Raw genomic sequence first — 22764 nt, forward strand, 5'->3', positions numbered from 1 at the left:
ACTCGGGCAGTTGTTGTTGCCATCCTGTACCTGTCCCGCAGGTGTGATGTTCGGATGTACCGATGCTGTGCAGGTGTTGTTACACGTGGTCTGCCATTGCGAGGACGATCAGCTGTCCGTCCTGTCTCCCTGTAGCGCTGTCTTAGGTGTCTCACAGTACGGACAATGCAATTTATTGCCCTGGCCACATCTGCAGTTCTCAAGCCTCCTTGCAGCATGCCTAAGGCACGTTCACGCAAATTATCTTTGAAAGACAGGGTCCTGAAAAAGGGACGTTTCTTTTTTTGCTGAGTTTAGATGAAAACTCTCTTGGTAGATAGTGTGGCCTACAGCTTATCCTGAGATACTCTACCTCAGGCGAGCAAAACCTCGAGACTTCCTTAGATATCGTGCACCAGCTGTAGTTCGCAGGCTAGCTGCTGTAGTTCGCTGGCTGGCTGCTGTAGTTCGCTGGCTGGCTGCTGTAGTTCGCTGGCTGGCTGTTGTAGTTCGCTGGCTAGCTGCTGTAGTTCGCTGGCTAGCTGCTGTAGTTCGCTGGCTAGCTGCTGTAGTTCGCTGGCTAGCTGCTGTAGTTCGCTGGCTAGCTGCTGTAGTTCGCTGGCTAGCTGCTGTAGTTAGCTGGCTGGCTGCTGTAGTTAGCTGGCTGGCTGCTGTAGTTCGCTGGCTAGCTGCTGTAGTTCGCTGGCTAGCTGCTGTAGTTCGCTGGCTAGCTGCTGTAGTTCGCTGGCTAGCTGCTGTAGTTAGCTGGCTAGCTGCTGTAGTTAGCTGGCTAGCTGCTGTAGTTCGCTGGCTAGTTGCTGTAGTTCGCTGGCTGGCTGCTGTAGTTCGCTGGCTGGCTGCTGTAGTTCGCTGGCTGGCTGCTGTAGTTCGCTGGCTGGCTGCTGTAGTTCGCTGGCTGGCTGCTGTAGTTCGCTGGCTAGCTGCTGTAGTTAGCTGGCTAGCTGCTGTAGTTAGCTGGCTAGCTGCTGTAGTTAGCTGGCTAGCTGCTGTAGTTCGCTGGCTAGCTGCAGTAGTTCGCTGGCTAGCTGCTGTAGTTCGCTGGCTAGCTGCTGTAGTTCGCTGGCTAGCTACAGTAGTTCGCTACTGCCGTTAACTTGTGTTAACTAACGTGTTCAGATTTTGCCTGCAGAAAGGGACTGAAATGGAAATCTGGACAAAATGTGGACGTAGGTGTAGACGTATGATGTGTTTGGAACTCCATGATCAGAACTCCATGATCAGAACTTCATGATCAGAACTCCATGATCAGAACTCTGCATTAACTGTGAAGTCTAGACACGGCCTCAGAGCTGTCGTCTTATTACACCCTACATATCACAGTAATGAAGCTTTATAAAGAAGTAGCACATCATCATTACTTCAGATGAACAGTGTTAGTCTGTTTTACCTTGCGACTTGACTCTATCTGGTAGGAGCTCTCCTCTTTGACTCGTTCTACATCCTCTTGCAGGGTGATGATCCTGTTGTTGGCGACTGCAAGCTAGACAGACAACACACCAGGGCAGAGTGTAATCAACCTTTATTTACACTGGTTTGACTCATTGAGATAAAAATCTAATTCGCAAGAGAAACCTGTAATATGTTCCACACCAGTGGAGAAATATCAGATGTACAGTGGAGAAAAAAAGTATTTAGTCAGCCACCAACTGTGCAAGTTCTCCCACTTAAAAAGATGAGAGAGGCCTGTAATTTTCATCATAGGTACACGTCAACTATGACAGACAAATTGAGGAAAAAAAATCCAGAAAATCACATTGTAGGATTTGTAATGAATTTATTAGCAAATTATGGTGGAAAATAAGTATTTGGTCACCTACAAACAAGCAAGATTTCTGGCTCTCACAGACTTGTAACTTATTCTTTAAGAGGCTCCTCTGTCCTCCACTCGTTACCTGTATTAATGGCACCTGTTTGAACTTGTTATCAGTATAAAAGACACCTGTCCACAACCTCAAACGGTCACACTCCAAACTCCACTATGGCCAAGACCAAAGAGCTGTCAAAAGACACCAGAAACAAAATTGTAGACCTGCACCAGGCTGGGAAGACTGAATCTGCAATAGGTAAGCAGCTTGGTTTGAAGAAATCAACTGTGGGAGCAATTATTAGGAAATGGAAGACATACAAGACCACTGATAATCTCCCTCGATCTGGAGCTCCACGCAAGATCTCACCCCGTGGGGTCAAAATGATCACAAGAACGGTGAGCAAAAATCCCAGAACCACACGCGGGGACCTAGTGAATGACCTGCAGAGAGCTGGGACCAAAGTAACAAAGCCTACCATCAGTAACACACTACGCCGCCAGGGACTCAAATCCTGCAGTCCAAGACGTGTCCCCCTGCTTAAGCCAGTATATGTCCAGGCCCGTCTGAAGTTTGCTAGAGTGCATTTGGATGATCCAGAAGAGGATTGGGAGAATGTCATATGGTCAGATGAAACCAAAATAGAACTTTTTGGTAAAAACTCAACTCGTCGTGTTTGGAGGACAAAGAATGCTGAGTTGCATCCAAAGAACACCATACCTACTGTGAAGCATGGGGGTGGAAACATCATGCTTTGGGGCTGTTTTTCTGCAAAGGGACCAGGACGACTGATCCGTGTAAAGGAAAGAATGAATGGGGCCATGTATCGTGAGATTTTGAGTGAAAACCTCCTTCCATCAGCAAGGGCATTGAAGATGAAACGTGGCTGGGTCTTTCAGCATGACAATGATCCCAAACACACCGCCCGGGCAACGAAGGAGTGGCTTCGTAAGAAGCATTTCAAGGTCCTGGAGTGGCCTAGCCAGTCTCCAGATCTCAACCCCATAGAAAATCTTTGGAGGGAGTTGAAAGTCTGTGTTGCCCAGCGACAGCCCCAAAACATCACTGCTCTAGAGGAGATCTGCATGGAGGAATGGGCCAAAATACCAGCAACAGTGTGTGAAACCTTGTGAAGACTTACAGAAAACGTTTGACCTGTGTCATTGCCAACAAAGGGTATATAACAAAGTATTGAGAAACTTTTGTTATTGACCAAATACTTATTTTCCACCATAATTTGCAAATAAATTCATAAAAAATCCTACAATGTGATTTTCTGTAATTTTTTTCTCTCATTTTGTCAGTCATAGTTGACGTGTACCTATGATGAAAATTACAGACCTCTCTCATCTTTTTAAGTGGGAGAACTTGCACAATTGGTGGCTGACTAAATACTTTTTTTCCCCACTGTACTTTCAGACAACCTAAGCTACTGATTAATGCATTGTTGGGTTTAGAGCTTGTAAGAAAGGCACTTCACTTGACATTAAAACATTACAGACAACACACACCAATCCAGAACATGTTCTATTAACTTCTAGAAAACACAACCCAGTTGTAGAACGCATGTTAAATCAAACTGTGGTAAAATAACATACCTCTTCAGTGAGCTTGGTGTTGGACTTCTCCATAGCGTCTACTCTGGCCTGCAGGTTGGTGACTGAAGCACTCAGGTGTCTGTTCAGCTCCTCAACATAGTTCTTCTGGTCCAGGATGGCTGTTATCTGGCCATCCCTGGGGGGGGGGGGAGAAGTGTTATTAAGGTGGAGGGCTAGTGTTATTAAAATAATAATAAATAAATAAATAATTGGTCATTTAGCAGACGCTCTTATCCAGAGCGACTTACAGGAGCAATTAGGGTTAAGTGCCTTGCTCAAGGGCACATCGACAGATTTTTCACCTAGTCGGCTCGGGGATTAGAACCAGCGACCTTTCGGTTAATGGCACAACGCTCTTAACCACTAAGCTACCTGCCGCCCTAAGGTGGAGGGCTAGTGTTATTAAGGTGGAGGGCTAGTGTTATTAAGGGGCTAGTGTTATTAAGGTGAGGGGCTAGTGTTATTAAGGGGCTAGTGTTATTAAGGTGAGGGGCTAGTGTTATTAAGGTGGAGGGCTAGTGTTATTAAGGTGAGGGGCTAGTGTTATTAAGGTGGAGGGCTAGTGTTATTAAGGTGAGGGGCTAGTGTTATTAAGGTGAGGGGCTAGTGTTATTAAGGTGGAGGGCTAGTGTTATTAAGGTGAGGGGCTAGTGTTATTAAGGGGCTAGTGTTATTAAGGTGGAGGGCTAGTGTTATTAAGGTGGAGGGACTAGTGTTATTAAGGTGGAGGGGCTAGTGTTATTAAGGTGAGGGGCTAGTGTTATTAAGGTGAGGGGCTAGTGTTATTAAGGCGGAGGGCTAGTGTTATTAAGGTGGAGGGCTAGTGTTATTAAGGTGGAGGGCTAGTGTTATTAAGCGGCTAGTGTTATTAAGGTGAGGGGCTAGTGTTATTAAGGTGGAGGGCTAGTGTTATTAAGCGGCTAGTGTTATTAAGGTGGAGGGGCTAGTGTTATTAAGGTGGAGGGCTAGTGTTATTAAGGTGGAGGGCTAGTGTTATTAAGCGGCTAGTGTTATTAAGGTGAGGGGCTAGTGTTATTAAGGTGAGGACTAGTGTTATTAAGCGGCTAGTGTTATTAAGGTGAGGGGCTAGTGTTATTAAGGTGAGGGGCTAGTGTTATTAAGGTGGAGGGCTAGTGTTATTAAGGTGGAGGGACTAGTGTTATTAAGGTGGAGGGGCTAGTGTTATTAAGGTGAGGGGCTAGTGTTATTAAGGTGAGGGGCTAGTGTTATTAAGGTGAGGGGCTAGTGTTATTAAGGTGGAGGGCTAGTGTTATTAAGGTGGAGGGGCTAGTGTTATTAAGGTGGAGGGCTAGTGTTATTAAGCGGCTAGTGTTATTAAGGTGAGGGGCTAGTGTTATTAAGGGGCTAGTGTTATTAAGGTGAGGACTAGTGTTATTAAGCGGCTAGTGTTATTAAGGTGAGGGGCTAGTGTTATTAAGGTGAGGGGCTAGTGTTATTAAGGTGAGGGGCTAGTGTTATTAAGGTGGAGGGCTAGTGTTATTAAGGTGGAGGGCTAGTGTTATTAAGGTGGAGGGCTAGTGTTATTAAGGTGAGGGGCTAGTGTTATTAAGGTGAGGGGCTAGTGTTATTAAGGTGGAGGGCTAGTGTTATTAAGGGGCTAGTGTTATTAAGGTGAGGGGCTAGTGTTATTAAGGTGAGGGGCTAGTGTTATTAAGGTGGAGGGCTAGTGTTATTAAGGTGAGGGGCTAGTGTTATTAAGGTGAGGGGCTAGTGTTATTAAGGTGGAGGGCTAGTGTTATTAAGCGGCTAGTGTTATTAAGGTGGAGGGCTAGTGTTATTAAGGTGAGGGACTAGTGTTATTAAGGTGAGGGGCTAGTGTTATTAAGGTGGAGGGCTAGTGTTATTAAGGTGAGGGGCTAGTGTTATTAAGGTGGAGGGCAAGTGTTATTAAGGTGGAGGGCTAGTGTTATTAAGGTGGAGGGCTAGTGTTATTAAGGTGGAGGGCTAGTGTTATTAAGCGGCTAGTGTTATTAAGGTGGAGGGCTAGTGTTATTAAGGTGAGGGACTAGTGTTATTAAGGTGAGGGGCTAGTGTTATTAAGGTGGAGGGCTAGTGTTATTAAGGTGAGGGGCTAGTGTTATTAAGGTGGAGGGCTAGTGTTATTAAGGTGGAGGGCTAGTGTTATTAAGGTGGAGGGCTAGTGTTATTAAGGTGGAGGGACTAGTGTTATTAAGGTGGAGGGACTAGTGTTATTAAGGGGCTAGTGTTATTAAGGTGAGGGGCTAGTGTTATTAAGGGGCTAGTGTTATTAAGGTGAGGGCTAGTGTTATTAAGGTGAGGGGCTAGTGTTATTAAGGTGGAGGGACTAGTGTTATTAAGGGGCTAGTGTTATTAAGGGGCTAGTGTTGTTAAGGTGAGGGCTAGTGTTATTAAGGTGAGGGGCTAGTGTTATTAAGGTGGAGGGCTAGTGTTATTAAGGTGAGGGGCTAGTGTTATTAAGGTGAGGGCTAGTGTTATTAAGGTGAGGGGCTAGTGTTATTAAGGTGAGGGGCTAGTGTTATTAAGGTGGAGGGCTAGCGTTATTAAGGTGAGGGGCTAGTGTTATTAAGGTGAGGGGCTAGTGTTATTAAGGTGGAGGGCTAGTGTTATTAAGGTGGAGGGGCTATTGTTATTAAGGGGCTAGTGTTATTAAGGTGAGGGACTAGTGTTATTAAGGTGGAGGGCTAGCGTTATTAAGGTGAGGGGCTAGTGTTATTAAGGTGGAGGGCTAGCGTTATTAAGGTGAGGGACTAGTGTTATTAAGGTGGAGGGACTAGTGTTATTAAGGTGGAGGGCTAGTGTTATTAAGGTGGAGGGACTAGTGTTATTAAGGGGCTAGTGTTATTAAGGTGAGGGAATAGTGTTATTAAGGTGGAGGGCTAGTGTTATTAAGGTGAGGGGCTAGTGTTATTAAGGGGCTAGTGTTATTAAGGTGAGGGCTAGTGTTATTAAGGTGAGGGGCTAGTGTTATTAAGGTGGAGGGACTAGTGTTATTAAGGGGCTAGTGTTATTAAGGGGCTAGTGTTATTAAGGTGAGGGCTAGTGTTATTAAGGTGAGGGGCTAGTGTTATTAAGGTGGAGGGCTAGTGTTATTAAGGTGAGGGGCTAGTGTTATTAAGGTGAGGGCTAGTGTTATTAAGGTGAGGGGCTAGTGTTATTAACGTGAGGGGCTAGTGTTATTAAGGTGGAGGGCTAGCGTTATTAAGGTGAGGGGCTAGTGTTATTAAGGTGGAGGGACTAGTGTTATTAAGGTGGAGGGCTAGTGTTATTAAGGTGGAGGGACTAGTGTTATTAAGGGGCTAGTGTTATTAAGGTGAGGGACTAGTGTTATTAAGGTGGAGGGCTAGTGTTATTAAGGTGGAGGGGCTAGTGTTATTAAGGTGAGGGGCTAGTGTTATTAAGGTGGAGGGCTAGTGTTATTAAGGTGGAGGGGCTAGTGTTATTAAGGTGAGGGGCTAGTGTTATTAAGGTGGAGGGGCTAGTGTTATTAAGGTGGAGGGCTAGTGTTATTAAGGTGGAGGGCTAGTGTTATTAAGCGGCTAGTGTTATTAAGGTGAGGGGCTAGTGTTATTAAGGGGCTAGTGTTATTAAGGTGAGGACTAGTGTTATTAAGCGGCTAGTGTTATTAAGGTGAGGGGCTAGTGTTATTAAGGTGAGGGGCTAGTGTTATTAAGGTGGAGGGCTAGTGTTATTAAGGTGGAGGGCTAGTGTTATTAAGGTGGAGGGCTAGTGTTATTAAGGTGAGGGGCTAGTATTATTAAGGTGAGGGGCTAGTGTTATTAAGGTGGAGGGCTAGTGTTATTAAGGGGCTAGTGTTATTAAGGTGAGGGGCTAGTGTTATTAAGGTGAGGGGCTAGTGTTATTAAGGTGGAGGGCTAGTGTTATTAAGGTGAGGGGCTAGTGTTATTAAGGTGAGGGGCTAGTGTTATTAAGCGGCTAGTGTTATTAAGGTGGAGGGCTAGTGTTATTAAGGAGGAGGGCTAGTGTTATTAAGGTGAGGGGCTAGTGTTATTAAGGTGGAGGGACTAGTGTTATTAAGGGGCTAGTGTTATTAAGGTGGAGGGCTAGTGTTATTAAGGTGAGGGGCTAGTGTTATTAAGGTGAGGGGCTAGTGTTATTAAGGTGAGGGGCTAGTGTTATTAAGGTGAGGGGCTAGTGTTATTAAGGTGAGGGGCTAGTGTTATTAAGGTGGAGGGACTAGTGTTATTAAGGTGGAGGGCTAGTGTTATTAAGGTGGAGGGCTAGTGTTATTAAGGTGAGGGGCTAGTGTTATTAAGGTGAGGGGCTAGTGTTATTAAGGTGGAGGGCTAGTGTTATTAAGGTGAGGGGCTAGTGTTATTAAGGTGAGGGGCTAGTGTTATTAAGGTGAGGGGCTAGTGTTATTAAGGTGGAGGGCTAGTGTTATTAAGGTGAGAGGCTAGTGTTATTAAGGTGGAGGGCTAGTGTTATTAAGATGGAGGGCTAGTGTTATTAAGGTGGAGGGCTAGTGTTATTAAGGTGGAGGGCTAGTGTTATTAAGGTGGAGGGCTAGTGTTATTAAGGTGAGGGGCTAGTGTTATTAAGGTGAGAGGCTAGTGTTATTAAGGTGAGGGGCTAGTGTTATTAAGGTGAGGGGCTAGTGTTATTAAGGTGAGAGGCTAGTGTTATTAAGGTGAGGGGCTAGTGTTATTAAGGTGAGGGGCTAGTGTTATTAAGGTGGAGGGCTAGTGTTATTAAGGTGGAGGGCTAGTGTTATTAAGGTGAGGGGCTAGTGTTATTAAGGTGAGGGGCTAGTGTTATTAAGGTGAGGGGCTAGCGTTATTAAGGTGGAGGGACTAGTGTTATTAAGGTGGAGGGACTAGTGTTATTAAGGTGGAGGGCTAGTGTTATTAAGCGGCTAGTGTTATTAAGGTGGAGGGCTAGTGTTATTAAGGTGAGGGACTAGTGTTATTAAGGTGAGGGGCTAGTGTTATTAAGGTGGAGGGCTAGTGTTATTAAGGTGGAGGGCTAGTGTTATTAAGGTGGAGGGCTAGTGTTATTAAGGTGGAGGGACTAGTGTTATTAAGGTGGAGGGCTAGTGTTATTAAGGGGCTAGTGTTATTAAGGTGAGGGCTAGTGTTATTAAGGTGAGGGGCTAGTGTTATTAAGGGGCTAGTGTTATTAAGGTGAGGGCTAGTGTTATTAAGGTGAGGGGCTAGTGTTATTAAGGTGGAGGGACTAGTGTTATTAAGGGGCTAGTGTTATTAAGGGGCTAGTGTTATTAAGGTGAGGGCTAGTGTTATTAAGGTGAGGGGCTAGTGTTATTAAGGTGGAGGGCTAGTGTTATTAAGGTGAGGGGCTAGTGTTATTAAGGTGAGGGCTAGTGTTATTAAGGTGAGGGGCTAGTGTTATTAAGGTGAGGGGCTAGTGTTATTAAGGTGGAGGGCTAGCGTTATTAAGGTGAGGGGCTAGTGTTATTAAGGTGGAGGGACTAGTGTTATTAAGGTGGAGGGCTAGTGTTATTAAGGTGGAGGGATTAGTGTTATTAAGGGGCTAGTGTTATTAAGGTGAGGGACTAGTGTTATTAAGGTGGAGGGCTAGCGTTATTAAGGTGAGGGGCTAGTGTTATTAAGGTGGAGGGCTAGCGTTATTAAGGTGAGGGGCTAGTGTTATTAAGGTGGAGGGACTAGTGTTATTAAGGTGGAGGGCTAGTGTTATTAAGGTGGAGGGACTAGTGTTATTAAGGGGCTAGTGTTATTAAGGTGAGGGACTAGTGTTATTAAGGTGGAGGGCTAGTGTTATTAAGGTGAGGGGCTAGTGTTATTAAGGGGCTAGTGTTATTAAGGTGGGGGCTAGTGTTATTAAGGTGAGGGCTAGTGTTATTAAGGTGAGGGGCTAGTGTTATTAAGGTGGAGGGACTAGTGTTAAGGGGCTAGTGTTATTAAGGGGCTAGTGTTATTAAGGTGAGGGGCTAGTGTTATTAAGGTGTAGGGCTAGTGTTATTAAGGTGAGGGGCTAGTGTTATTAAGGCGAGGGCTAGTGTTATTAAGGTGAGGGGCTAGTGTTATTAACGTGAGGGGCTAGTGTTATTAAGGTGGAGGGCTAGCGTTATTAAGGTGAGGGGCTAGTGTTATTAAGGTGGAGGGACTAGTGTTATTAAGGTGGAGGGCTAGTGTTATTAAGGTGGAGGGACTAGTGTTATTAAGGGGCTAGTGTTATTAAGGTGAGGGGCTAGTGTTATTAAGGTGGAGGGCTAGCGTTATTAAGGTGAGGGGCTAGTGTTATTAAGGTGGAGGGCTAGCGTTATTAAGGTGAGGGGCTAGTGTTATTAAGGTGGAGGGACTAGTGTTATTAAGGTGGAGGGCTAGTGTTATTAAGGTGAGGGGCTAGTGTTATTAAGGTGAGGGGCTAGTGTTATTAAGGTGGAGGGCTAGTGTTATTAAGGTGGAGGGCTAGTGTTATTAAGGTGAGAGGCTAGTGTTATTAAGGTGAGGGGCTAGTGTTATTAAGGTGAGGGGCTAGTGTTATTAAGGTGGAGGGCTAGTGTTATTAAGGTGAGGGGCTAGTGTTATTAAGGTGAGGGGCTAGTGTTATTAAGGTGAGGGGCTAGTGTTATTAAGGTGAGGGTCTAGTGTTATTAAGGTGGAGGGCTAGTGTTATTAAGGGGCTAGTGTTATTAAGGTGGAGGGCTAGTGTTATTAAGGTGAGAGGCTAGTGTTATTAAGGTGAGGGCTAGTGTTATTAAGGTGAGGGGCTAGTGTTATTAAGGTGGGGGGCTAGTGTTATTAAGGTGAGGGGCTAGTGTTATTAAGGTGGAGGGCTAGTGTTATTAAGGTGAGGGCTAGTGTTATTAAGGTGAGGGGCTAGTGTTATTAAGGTGGAGGGCTAGTGTTATTAAGGTGAGGGGCTAGTGTTATTAAGGTGGAGGGCTAGTGTTATTAAGGTGGAGGGCTAGTGTTATTAAGGTGAGGGCTAGTGTTATTAAGGTGAGGGGCTAGTGTTATTAAGGGGCTAGTGTTATTAAGGTGGAGGGCTAGTGTTATTAAGGTGGAGGGCTAGTGTTATTAAGGTGAGGGCTAGTGTTATTAAGGTGGAGGGCTAGTGTTATTAAGGTGAGGGCTAGTGTTATTAAGGTGAGGGCTAGTGTTATTAAGGTGAGGGGCTAGTGTTATTAAGGTGAGGGGCTAGTGTTATTAAGGTGGAGGGCTAGTGTTATTAAGGTGAGGGCTAGTGTTATTAAGGTGAGGGGCTAGTGTTATTAAGGTGGGGGGCTAGTGTTATTAAGGTGAGGGGCTAGTGTTATTAAGGTGGAGGGCTAGTGTTATTAAGGTGAGGGCTAGTGTTATTAAGGTGAGGGGCTAGTGTTATTAAGGTGGAGGGCTAGTGTTATTAAGGTGAGGGGCTAGTGTTATTAAGGTGGAGGGCTAGTGTTATTAAGGTGGAGGGCTAGTGTTATTAAGGTGAGGGCTAGTGTTATTAAGGTGAGGGGCTAGTGTTATTAAGGGGCTAGTGTTATTAAGGTGGAGGGCTATTGTTATTAAGGAGGAACGCACCCTTCTGCTGTCTTGCTGCTGTGACCATCCTTAAGATACATGGAGAAATCTATCACCCCGACCTGCACAGGAAATACAACACACAGACTTGTATGACCACTCCCGGTCTGAAGAGCATTACAGAATCACAACAGACAGAGACTTGATCTGAAGAGCATAACAGAATCACAACAGACAGAGACTTGATCTGAAGAACATAACAGAATCACAACAGACAGAGACTTGATCTGAAGAACATAACAGAATCACAACAGACAGAGACTTGATCTGAAGAACATAACAGAATCACAACAGACAGAGACTTGATCTGAAGAACATAACAGAATCACAACAGACAGAGACTTGATCTGAAGAACATAACAGAATCCCAACAGACAGAGACTTGATCTGAAGAACATAACAGAATCACAACAGACAGAGACTTGATCTGAAGAACATAACAGAATCACAACAGACAGAGACTTGATCTGAAGAACATAACAGAATCACAACAGACAGAGACTTGATCTGAAGAACATAACAGAATCACTGAGCTACACTAATGAAAACATTGTGTCAGACAGAAAACAGACTTTATTTAAATACCAGCTGGTTAAACGCTCAACTGTACTGTATATGGGTACTGTATAATATTGAATATGTACTGGAGGCTACTGTAAATGCGTACTGGGGGATACTGTAAATACGTACTGGGGGCTACTGTAAATACGTACTGGGGGCTACTGTAAATGCATTCTGGGGGCTACTGTAAATACGTACTGGGGGCCCGTACTGGGGGCTACTGTAAATACGTACTGGGGGCTACTGTAAATGCATTCTGGGGGCTACTGTAAATACGTACTGGGGGCTACTGTAAATACGTACTGGGGGCTACTGTAAATGCATTCTGGGGGCTACTGTAAATATATATTCTATGGTACTAACCTGTGAGTCCAGGTCTTCTCCCTTCATACAGAGATTAGCATCGATGACGTTCAACCCAACCAGCAGTCCGGCGATCACGGCTCCTTCCTCCTCCATCATGAGAGCGTTGGCCTCATAGAACTCACTGAGCAGATCCTTTCTGTTGATGATGGTCTTCATGTAGTCCGACAGCTTCTTCTGCATCAGGGCCAATCGCAGCCAGGCCCGCCCTCTTCCTAACGGAGTTCTGGTGACGGACGGGGGTTACACCAATCACATATCAACTCAACTGATGAACAGGGGGTTACACCAATCACATAACTCAACTGATGAACAGGGGGTTACACCAATCACATAACTCAACTGATGAACAGGGGGTTACACCAATCACATAACTCAACTGATGAACAGGGGGTTACACCAATCACATATAAACAACTGATGAACAGGGGGTTACACCAATCACATAACTCAACTGATGAACAGGGGGTTACACCAATCACATAACTCAACTGATGAACAGGGGGTTACACCAATCACATAACTCAACTGATGAACAGGGGGTTACACCAATCACATAACTCAACTGATGAACAGGGGGTTACACCAATCACATAACTCAACTGATGAACAGGGGGTTACACCAATCACATATCAACTCAACTGATGAACAGGGGGTTACACCAATCACATATCAACAACTGATGAACAGGGGGTTACACCAATTACATATCAACAACTGATGAACAGGGGGTTAGGCCAATCACATAACTCAACTGATGAACAGGGGGTTACACCAATCACATATAAACAACTGATGAACAGGGGGTTACACCAATCACATAACTCAACTGATGAACAGGGGGTTACACCAATCACATAACTCAACTGATGAACAGGGGGTTAGGCCAATCACATAACTCAACTGATGAACAGGGGGTTAGGCCAATGATGTATCAACTACACAATGTGTGACATGTTTACACCAATCAGATACCAAGTGAACAGTGTGAGTCTGTCTACCATTGTAACTCCACCTAATGCTGGGCTCAAACAATCCAATGAATAGACTTAGAGATATACAGGGAACTGCCAAACAATCCAATGAATAGACTTAGAGACATCCAGGTAACTGCCAAACAATCCAATGAATAGACTTAGAGACATCCAGGTAACTGCCAAACAATCCAATGAATAGACTTAGAGACATCCAGGTAACTGCCAAACAATCCAATGAATAGACTTAGAGATATACAGGTAACTGCCAAACAATCCAATGAATAGACTTAGAGATATACAGGGAACTGCCAAACAATCCAATGAATAGACTTAGAGATATACAGGGAACTGCCAAACAATCCAATGAATAGACTTAGAGACATCCAGGTAACTGCCAAACAATCCAATGAATAGACTTAGAGATATACAGGGAACTGCCAAACAATCCAATGAATAGACTTAGAGATATACAGGGAACTGCCAAACAATCCAATGAATAGACTTAGAGATATACAGGGAACTGCCAAACAATCCAATGAATAGACTTAGAGATATACAGGGAACTGCCAAACAATCCAATGAATAGACTTAGAGATATACAGGGAACTGCCAAACAATCCAATGAATAGACTTAGAGATATACAGGGAACTGCCAAACAATCCAATGAATAGACTTAGAGATATACAGGGAACTGCCAAACAATCCAATGAATAGACTTAGAGATATACAGGGAACTGCCAAACAATCCAATGAATAGACTTAGAGACATCCAGGTAACTGCCAAACAATCCAATGAATAGACTTAGAGACATCCAGGTAACTGCCAAACAATCCAATGAATAGACTTAGAGACATCCAGGTAACTGCCAAACAATCCAATGAATAGACTTAGAGACATCCAGGTAACTGCCAAACAATCCAATGAATAGACTTAGAGACATCCAGGTAACTGCCAAACAATCCAATGAATAGACTTAGAGACATCCAGGTAACTGCCAAACAATCCAATGAATAGACTTAGAGACATCCAGGTAACTGCCAAACAATCCAATGAATAGACTTAGAGACATCCAGGTAACTGCCAAACAATCCAATGAATAGACTTAGAGATATACAGGTAACTGCCAAACAATCCAATGAATAGACTTAGAGATATACAGGGAACTGCCAAACAATCCAATGAATAGACTTAGAGATATACAGGGAACTGCCAAACAATCCAATGAATAGACTTAGAGACATCCAGGTAACTGCCAAATAATCCAATGAATAGACTTAGAGACATCCAGGTAACTGCCAAACAATCCAATGAATAGACTTAGAGACATCCAGGTAACTGCCAAACAATCCAATGAATAGACTTAGAGATATACAGGTAACTGCCAAACAATCCAATGAATAGACTTAGAGACATCCAGGTAACTGCCAAACAATCCAATGAATAGACTTAGAGACATCCAGGTAACTGCCAAACAATCCAATGAATAGACTTAGAGATATACAGGGAACTGCCAAACAATCCAATGAATAGACTTAGAGATATACAGGGAACTGCCAAACAATCCAATGAATAGACTTAGAGACATCCAGGTAACTGCCAAACAATCCAATGAATAGACTTAGAGATATACAGGTAACTGCCAAACAATCCAATGAATAGACTTAGAGATATACAGGGAACTGCCAAACAATCCAATGAATAGACTTAGAGATATACAGGGAACTGCCAAACAATCCAATGAATAGACTTAGAGATATACAGGGAACTGCCAAACAATCCAATGAATAGACTTAGAGACATCCAGGTAACTGCCAAACAATCCAATGAATAGACTTAGAGATATACAGGTAACTGCCAAACAATCCAATGAATAGACTTAGAGATATACAGGGAACTGCCAAACAATCCAATGAATAGACTTAGAGATATACAGGGAACTGCCAAACAATCCAATGAATAGACTTAGAGACATCCAGGGAACTGCCAAACAATCCAATGAATAGACTTAGAGATATACAGGGAACTGCCAAACAATCCAATGAATAGACTTAGAGACATCCAGGTAACTGCCAAACAATCCAATGAATAGACTTAGAGACATCCAGGGAACTGCCAAACAATCCAATGAATAGACTTAGAGACATCCAGGTAACTGCCAAACAATCCAATGAATAGACTTAGAGACATACAGGTAACTGCCAAAATAAAGGAAACACTTGAGTAAATGAGGGATACAGAGTATATTGAAAGCAGGTGCTTCCACACAGGTGTGGTTCCTGAGATAATTAAGCATTTAAAAAACATCCCATCATGCTTTGGGAGGCTTGCCCATTATTTTGGCTACCATGGCTAGAAGAAGAGATCTCAGTGACTTTCAGAGAGGGGTCTCAAAGGAGCATAGGGGGTTTCAGAGAGGGGTCTCAAAGGAGCACAGGGGGTTTCAGAGAGGGGTCTCAAAGGAGCACAGGGGGTTTCAGAGAGTGGTCTCAAAGGAGCACAGGGGGTTTCAGAGAGGGGTCTCAAAGGAGCACAGGGGGTTTCAGAGAGGGGTCTCAAAGGAGCACAGGGGGTTTCAGAGAGGGGTCTCAAAGGAGCACAGGGGGTTTCAGAGAGGGGTCTCAAAGGAGCACAGGGGGTTTCAGAGAGGGGTCTCAAAGGAGCACAGGGGGTTTCAGAGAGGGGTCTCAAAGGAGCACAGGGGGTTTCAGAGAGGGGTCTCAAAGGAGCACAGGGGGTTTCAGAGAGGGGTCTCAAAGGAGCACAGGGGGTTTCAGAGAGGGGTCTCAAAGGAGCACAGGGGGTTTCAGAGAGGGGTCTCAAAGGAGCACAGGGGGTTTCAGAGAGGGGTCTCAAAGGAGCACAGGGGGTTTCAGAGAGGGGTCTCAAAGGAGCACAGGGGGTTTCAGAGAGGGGTCTCAAAGGAGCACAGGGGGTTTCAGAGAGGGGTCTCAAAGGAGCACAGGGGGTTTCAGAGAGGGGTCTCAAAGGAGCACAGGGGGTTTCAGAGAGGGGTCTCAAAGGAGCACAGGGGGTTTCAGAGAGGGGTCTCAAAGGAGCACAGGGGGTTTCAGAGAGGGGTCTCAAAGGAGCACAGGGGGTTTCAGAGAGGGGTCTCAAAGGAGCACAGGGGGTTTCAGAGAGGGGTCTCAAAGGAGCACAGGGGGTTTCAGAGAGGGGTCTCAAAGGAGCACAGGGGGTTTCAGAGAGGGGTCTCAAAGGAGCACAGGGGGTTTCAGAGAGGGGTCTCAAAGGAGCACAGGGGGTTTCAGAGAGGGGTCTCAAAGGAGCACAGGGGGTTTCAGAGAGGGGTCTCAAAGGAGCACAGGGGGTTTCAGAGAGGGGTCTCAAAGGAGCACAGGGGGTTTCAGAGAGGGGTCTCAAAGGAGCACAGGGGGTTTCAGAGAGGGGTCTCAAAGGAGCACAGGGGGTTTAATGACCTTACAACTTCCGCAACCCCCAATAAACAGAATAATAGAATCCCCATCAGAATCTGTCAGTTTAAGCTACAGATATATTCTGTCTCAATCCGCCGATATCGCCCTTCCGCATCTGCTGTGAAAGGTGACAGAGCTACAGAGGTGTTTGTCAGACCATGAGACGTCCCGAAAATTGGTCTTCTCACAAAAAACGTCTGTAGCGTTTGAACGGTTTGGCCTCTTGAAAGATGAGACTCTCCGTTTGGCTCTACGACCCCCACATGCGTCACAGGACTCATCTGAAGGTCCCGGTACTAGTTTTTAAAAATGAATGGAAGTATATATGGAGATAGTTTAGTGCCTAAAATAAAACATTTAAAAAGTTTCCCTGATCTTATATCTCTCAGATATAGGACAGACACTTCAGAACAACGTTCCTTGAGATTTTGGGGGACTTTCTGTTGTTCCATGTAGATTAATTTGTTACTCATTGCATTTCTATTGGCTAATAGCAGTAATGCCAAATTCAATGCTTCATCCAAATCAAATAGCTAAATGATCCTTGGTATGACCATCTTAAAACAATTCTATATGTTAGCTTACAACCAGAAGTCCTCACATGGATAGTAAAACAAGGAAAATTGGGGACATTTTGCCAAGGAAAACATCTATCTTAGGCTTAGGGGTTAGAATTAGGGTTAGGTAAAATAGGATTTTAAAATGGGAAAATTTGGTCCCCACAAGGATAGTAAAACAAACGTGTGTGTGTCACCAGATCTTAACCCTATTGAACACCTGAGACAGCATTTTCCACCACCATCAACAAAACACCTAATGATGGAATTTCTGGTGGAAGAATGGTGTCTCATCCCTCCAATAGAGTTCCAGACTCTTGTAGAATCTATGCCAAGGAGCATTGAAGCTGTTCTGGCTCGTGGTGGCCCAACCAACGCCCTGTTAAGACGCTTTATGTTGGGGTTTCCTTTATTTTGGCAGTTACCTGTAGATCTTCAATATTTTGATTTAATGGGAAGAGGACATTAGGGATGGGAAGAGGACATTAGGGATGGGAAGAGGACATTAGAGATGGTGTTATTCAGATTGGAAGAGGACATTAGGGATGGTGTTATTCAGATGGGAAGAGGACATTAGAGATGGTGTTATTCAGATGGGAAGAGGACATTAATGGTGTTATTCAGATGGGAAGATGACATTAGGGATGATGTTATTCAGATGGGAAGATGACATTAGGGATGATGTTATTCAGATGGGAAGAGGACATTAGGGATGGGAAGAGGACATTAGGGATGGTGTTATTCAGATGGGAAGAGGACATTAGAGATGGTGTTATTCAGATGGGAAGAGGACATTAATGGTGTTATTCAGATGGGAAGATGACATTAGGGATGGTGTTATTCAGATGGGAAGAGGACATTAATGGTGTTATTCAGATGGGAAGAGGACATTAATGGCGTTATTCAGATGGGAAGAGGACATTAGGGATGGTGTTATTCAGATGGGAAGAGGACATTAATGGTGTTATTCAGACGGGAAGAGGACATTAGGGATGGTGTTATTCAGATGGGAAGAGGACATTAGGGATGATGTTATTCAGATGGGAAGAGGACATTAATGGTGTTATTCAGATGGGAAGAGGACATTAGGGATGATGTTATTCAGATGGGAAGAGGACATTAGAGATGGTGTTATTCAGATGGGAAGAGGACATTAGAGATGGTGTTATTCAGACGGGAAGAGGACATTAGAGATGGTGTTATTCAGATGGGAAGAGGACATTATAGATGATGTTATTCAGATGGGAAGAGGACATTAGAGATGGTGTTATTCAGATGGGAAGAGGACATTAGAGATGGTGTTATTCAGATGTGAAGAGGACATTAGAGATGGTGTTATTCAGACGGGAAGAGGACATTAGGGATGGTGTTATTCAGATGGGAAGAGGACATTAGGGATGGTGTTATTCAGATGGGAAGAGGACATTAGAGATGGTGTTATTCAGACAGGAAGAGGACATTAGAGATGGTGTTATTCAGACGGGAAGAGGACATTAGGGATGGTGTTATTCAGATGGGAAGAGGACATTAGGGATGGTGTTATTCAGATGGGAAGAGGACATTAGAGATGGTGTTATTCAGACAGGAAGAGGACATTAGAGATGGTGTTATTCAGATGGGAAGAGGACATTAGGGATGGGAAGAGGACATTAGGGATGACGTTAGTCAGGCTAAGGTCTTACTTGAGTCCTGGCAGGTCTTTGACGCTGGCCGTGATCTCTCCAGCCTCCGGGGTGAGCTTCTCCACCAGCTCCAGGGCCCCCCAGAAAGACTTGTTCTGCCCCAGGAACGTCTTCTTGGCTGAGGGGTTTGGTAGAGGGAACGTTAGGCCAAGAATACTACAGAACACCAATGCTAAGATCATCCTGAAAAACTCTGGGCTAAACAGGGCACTTTGCTTCTAAGCATCCTGAATGTAGGAGGGGGTTGTGGGTAGCTGACTAGTGGTGGCTATTCAGCAGCCTGATGGACTGGGGGTAGAAGCTATTGGCCAGTCCTTCCAGTTTTTCCCATGATGCTCCTGTACTGCCCGCGTCTGAGGGATGGAAGCGGGGAGAGCAGGGCATTGTTTGGGTGGCTGGGGTCCTTGATGATCTTCTTGGCCTTCCTGTGACACCGGGTGCTGTAGGTGTCCTGGAGGCCAGGCAGTGTGCACCCAATGGTGCATTCGGCTGGCCGCATCACCCTCTGAAGCACCATGCGGTCCGCGGCGGTGGAGCTGCCTACCAGGCTGTGATGCAGCACGACAGTATGCTCTCGATGGTGCTCCTGTAGAACACTGTGAGGCCCTCGGGGACAGGCCACATTTCATCAGCCTCCTGAGGTTGAAGAGTCTCTGTCGTGCCTTCTTCACCACGGTGTCCGTGTGGTTAGACCAGTTCAGCTGCTCTGAGATGTTTACTCTGAGGAATTAGAAGACCATCTCTACGGAGGCCCCGTTGATGAGGATGGGGTTCGTGTCCAGCCTGATTCCTCCTGAAGTCCACAATCAGCTCCTTTGTTTTGCTAACGTTGAGGGAGAGGTTGTTTACCTGTCAGTGTGCCTCCCTCCTCTCTGTAGGCCGTCTCGTTGCTGTTGGTAATCAGGCCAACTACTACTACTGGAGTAAATCACGTCATCTATGCATTGTTTTATGAATCTGGTGACTGAGTCGGCGTCTTCATTGATGTTATCTCCAGAGACAACCCGGAACATATTTCAGTCCACGTGATCAAAACAGTCTTGGAGCCTGAATTGTGATTGGTTGGACCAACGCTGTACGGACCAACGCTGTACAGACCTGACCACCGGCACTTCCCTCTTGAGTCTTTGTTTGTAGGCGGGGAGAAGCAAGATGGAGTCATGGTCGGATATGCCGAAAGGAGGCGGGAGAGGGCCTTATACCCCGTGTCCAAAAGGCGTGTAGAAGTGGTAAAGAGTAGAATTTCTGCGAGTTACGACAGTCGATGTGTTTGTAATAATTTGGGAGCACGGTTCTCAAATCATTATTAGAAGGGATGTGACTAGTGATTCTTGTTACACCAGAGAAACAAGCCTACATCTAGTACAGACATGTCCCAGATCTGTTTTGCCAACCAACTCCTATGGTCAATGTCACGTTTGGTGAAACAATGACCATAGGCGTTGGCAAGACCGCACAAACAGATCTGGGACCAGGCAAGAACAAACAATAACATAGGTAGGTAGGGGATGTCACACGTCTCCGTACTTTTGAGTCCGTGTTTGAGGCAGTGCTCCATGACCACGAAGAACTGCTGCAGCGGAGCGTAGTCGGAGTCCAGGGTTCGGCCCAGGTTCAGGGCCGACTCAATCAGGCCCTTGATGCTCAGCTTAGCCATGTTCATCAGGTTCAACCGCTCGATGGCTATAGGGTCCTTCGGATCTGGAGATGGAGGAGAGAGGGAAAGAGAAGAGGAAGAAATAGAGGGATAAGATAAAGGAGAGAGGGAAGGAGAAAGAAGAAACGTCAACAAACCAACCCTGGTACAATACAGTCACAATGGCAGCAACACTAGCTGAAGGCAGCAGCAAATCAAAACTGAGAACCGAGAGAGGAAGGATATCTCCCAACAGACATAGAGGATGTAGCGACAAACCTTTTCCCTCGTCAGCGCATTTTTCGCAACAAAATTGGACAAAATCATTGCATATTGCCATGCAAAATGTCCGAATTGTAGAACCAAAATCAAGCATTTTTGCCTGCAAATTTTTACAAAAAATCTGTGACATCCTGGAGGGACTGGTTCTTGCTTTAGCAAGTCACATTACTGTTATTTGCATTCATGTCTTATAATAGCGAGACATCAAGGAAGGTCAGCGACTAAACTGACTGTAAAACATCCACCTCTTCACATTCCACCCGGACCTCATAACCACTAACCAGACGGTCTTCAGGGCGGTGACATGGTCCCTCGAGAGATAGCCTACTGGATGACACCACAAATATCAAGCAACTACAATATACGTAATTGAAATATGAGTGAAGACCTTTCGGTACAGGCGGAACAAAGTGGAATAAAGGAAGCAGTCAAGTGAAAGCAGCTAGCTGAACAAGACCCTGAAACAGCAGTTAAGATTTCTGTTCGTATGGAACATTCCTGGGATCTTATTTCAGCTCATGAAACATGGGACCAACACTTAACATGTTGCGTTGATATTTTTGTTCAGTGGGCTATAGGATAGAATAACTGCAGAGCAGCACACCTGTAAACTATTTACAAATCCTATGAACAGAAAAGTTATTGTGCATTTTTCCAGAGCCAGTGAATGGAAGAGGTTTCACAGCTTTGTGGAGCGGCAGGGAGGTGAAACTGGCACAGAGCAGTGGGCTCTATCCAACAGGCATAGCAGCAGCAGGGTATTGGCCAGGAAACCAGGAAGCAAAGAGAATGAAGCAACAGAACAGGTTCCTGGAATATCAACCACCCAGAATAGAGAGAGAGAGAGAGAGAGAGAGAGAGAGAGAGAGAGAGAGAGAGAGAGAGAGAGAGAGACAGAGAGACAGAGAGAGAGAGAGAGAGAGAGAGAGAGAGAGAGAGAGAGAGAGAGGAAGCAAAAGAGAAAGAGTCTGATGGTGGCAAAATGGTAGGTGCAGCAGTCATGCTGAGGTGTTGAGGCACAGGCCAATACATGCTGTAGATTGGATGGTCACACAGCCAGCCAGGGTGGGTAAGTTGAATGGATGGCCATGCCAAACACACAGCCATGCCAGGGTGGCAAAAGGCTTTGAGATGACTGCAAAGCAGGGAGACACACAACCGATTAGAAATTCGCTCCCTTCCCCTTGGGGCTAACCCTTCCCCTTGGGGCTAACCCTTTCCCTTGGGGCTAACCCTTTCCCTTGGGGCTAACCCTTTCCATTGGGGCTAACCCTTTCCCTTGGGGCTAACCCTTTCCATTGGGGCTAACCCTTTCCATTGGGGCTAACCCTTTCCCTTGGGGCTAACCCTTTCCATTGGGGCTAACCCTTCCCCTTGGGGCTAACCCTTCCCCTTGGGGCTAACCCTTCCCCTTGGGGCTAACCCTTCCCCTTGGGGCTAACCCTTTCCCTTGGGGCTAACCCTTTCCCTTGGGGCTAACCCTTCCCCTTGGGGCTAACCCTTTCCATTGGGGCTAACCCTTTCCATTGGGGAGCAATATGGTGAGAGCTCCACCACTACACTGCTTATATCTAAAAACATTGAAGGGTTCAGGTCAAGCGGAAGGGAGTGAAGTGGGACCAGGTGCCAAGGTGGTGAGAAATGAGCCCAGGAGGACTGGAGGCTTGTTAGGGAGGATGAAGTACCAGGTTTGGGAGGATGAAGGAGACGGTTTGGGAGGATGAAGTTGCAGGTTTGGGAGGATGAAGTTGCAGGTTTGGGAGGATGAAGTTGCAGGTTTGGGAGGATGAAGGACAAGGTTTGGGAGGATGAAAGACCAGGTTTGGGAGGATGAAAGACCAGGTTTGGGAGGATGAAGTTGCAGGTTTGGGAGGATGAAGGACAATGTTTGGGAGGATGAAGGTGAAGGTTAGGGAGGATGAAAGACCAGGTTTGGGAGGATGAAGGCACCAGGTTTGGGAGGATGAAGGACAAGGTTTGGGAGGATGAAGTTGCAGGTTTGGGAGGATGAAGATGTGCAAGGAAAGTAAACATGGACGTAGGCCTCAATGTTAAGACTTTCTTGAACAAAACCAAATCTGTGAGTTGATTTGAGCATTGGAAAAAGAGCCACTGTGTAAATACTGCAATGTGGGTTGGATTGAATTTAGCCCCTAATCTTAATTTTCAAGGTGATGATTTCACTTTTCTTCCAAACAAAATACCCCAATAAATGTGAGTTCACAATTCAAATCATTTTTTGGTGCCCCATGTGGGATTAGAATTTACACCGCAAGTGGCAATGACAGGAACTCTGCACCTTAACACTGAGCTAACTGTCCAGGGACAGGAACTCTGCACCTTAACACTGAGCTA

The 22764-nt window shown here is 45.3% G+C and overlaps 1 protein-coding gene across 5 annotated transcripts in view; it reads right to left on the minus strand.

The window, feature by feature from the left end:
• LOC311141337 (protein RUFY3-like) overlaps positions 1-22764 on the minus strand; it is an 84281-nt gene that overhangs the window by 18993 nt on the left and 42524 nt on the right. For all 5 annotated transcript variants that reach the window (XR_014614213.1, XR_014614214.1, XR_014614215.1 and 2 more), the window contains exons 2-7: positions 20019-20192; positions 18492-18609; positions 11839-12064; positions 10915-10976; positions 3404-3539; positions 1388-1480 (exon numbers count right to left, since the gene is read on the minus strand). Coding sequence is in view for 2 of the 5 variants with exons in the window: in XM_084176631.1 (XP_084032757.1) it covers positions 1388-1480; positions 3404-3539; positions 10915-10976; positions 11839-12064; positions 18492-18609; positions 20019-20192 (809 nt within the window). In the remaining 3 variants the exon portion in view is untranslated. The remainder of the gene's footprint in view (positions 1-1387; positions 1481-3403; positions 3540-10914; positions 10977-11838; positions 12065-18491; positions 18610-20018; positions 20193-22764) is intronic.

This window comes from Coregonus lavaretus (genome assembly GCF_964263955.1).
Source record: "Coregonus lavaretus genome assembly, chromosome: 14".
Classification (NCBI taxonomy): Eukaryota; Metazoa; Chordata; class Actinopteri; order Salmoniformes; family Salmonidae; genus Coregonus; species Coregonus lavaretus.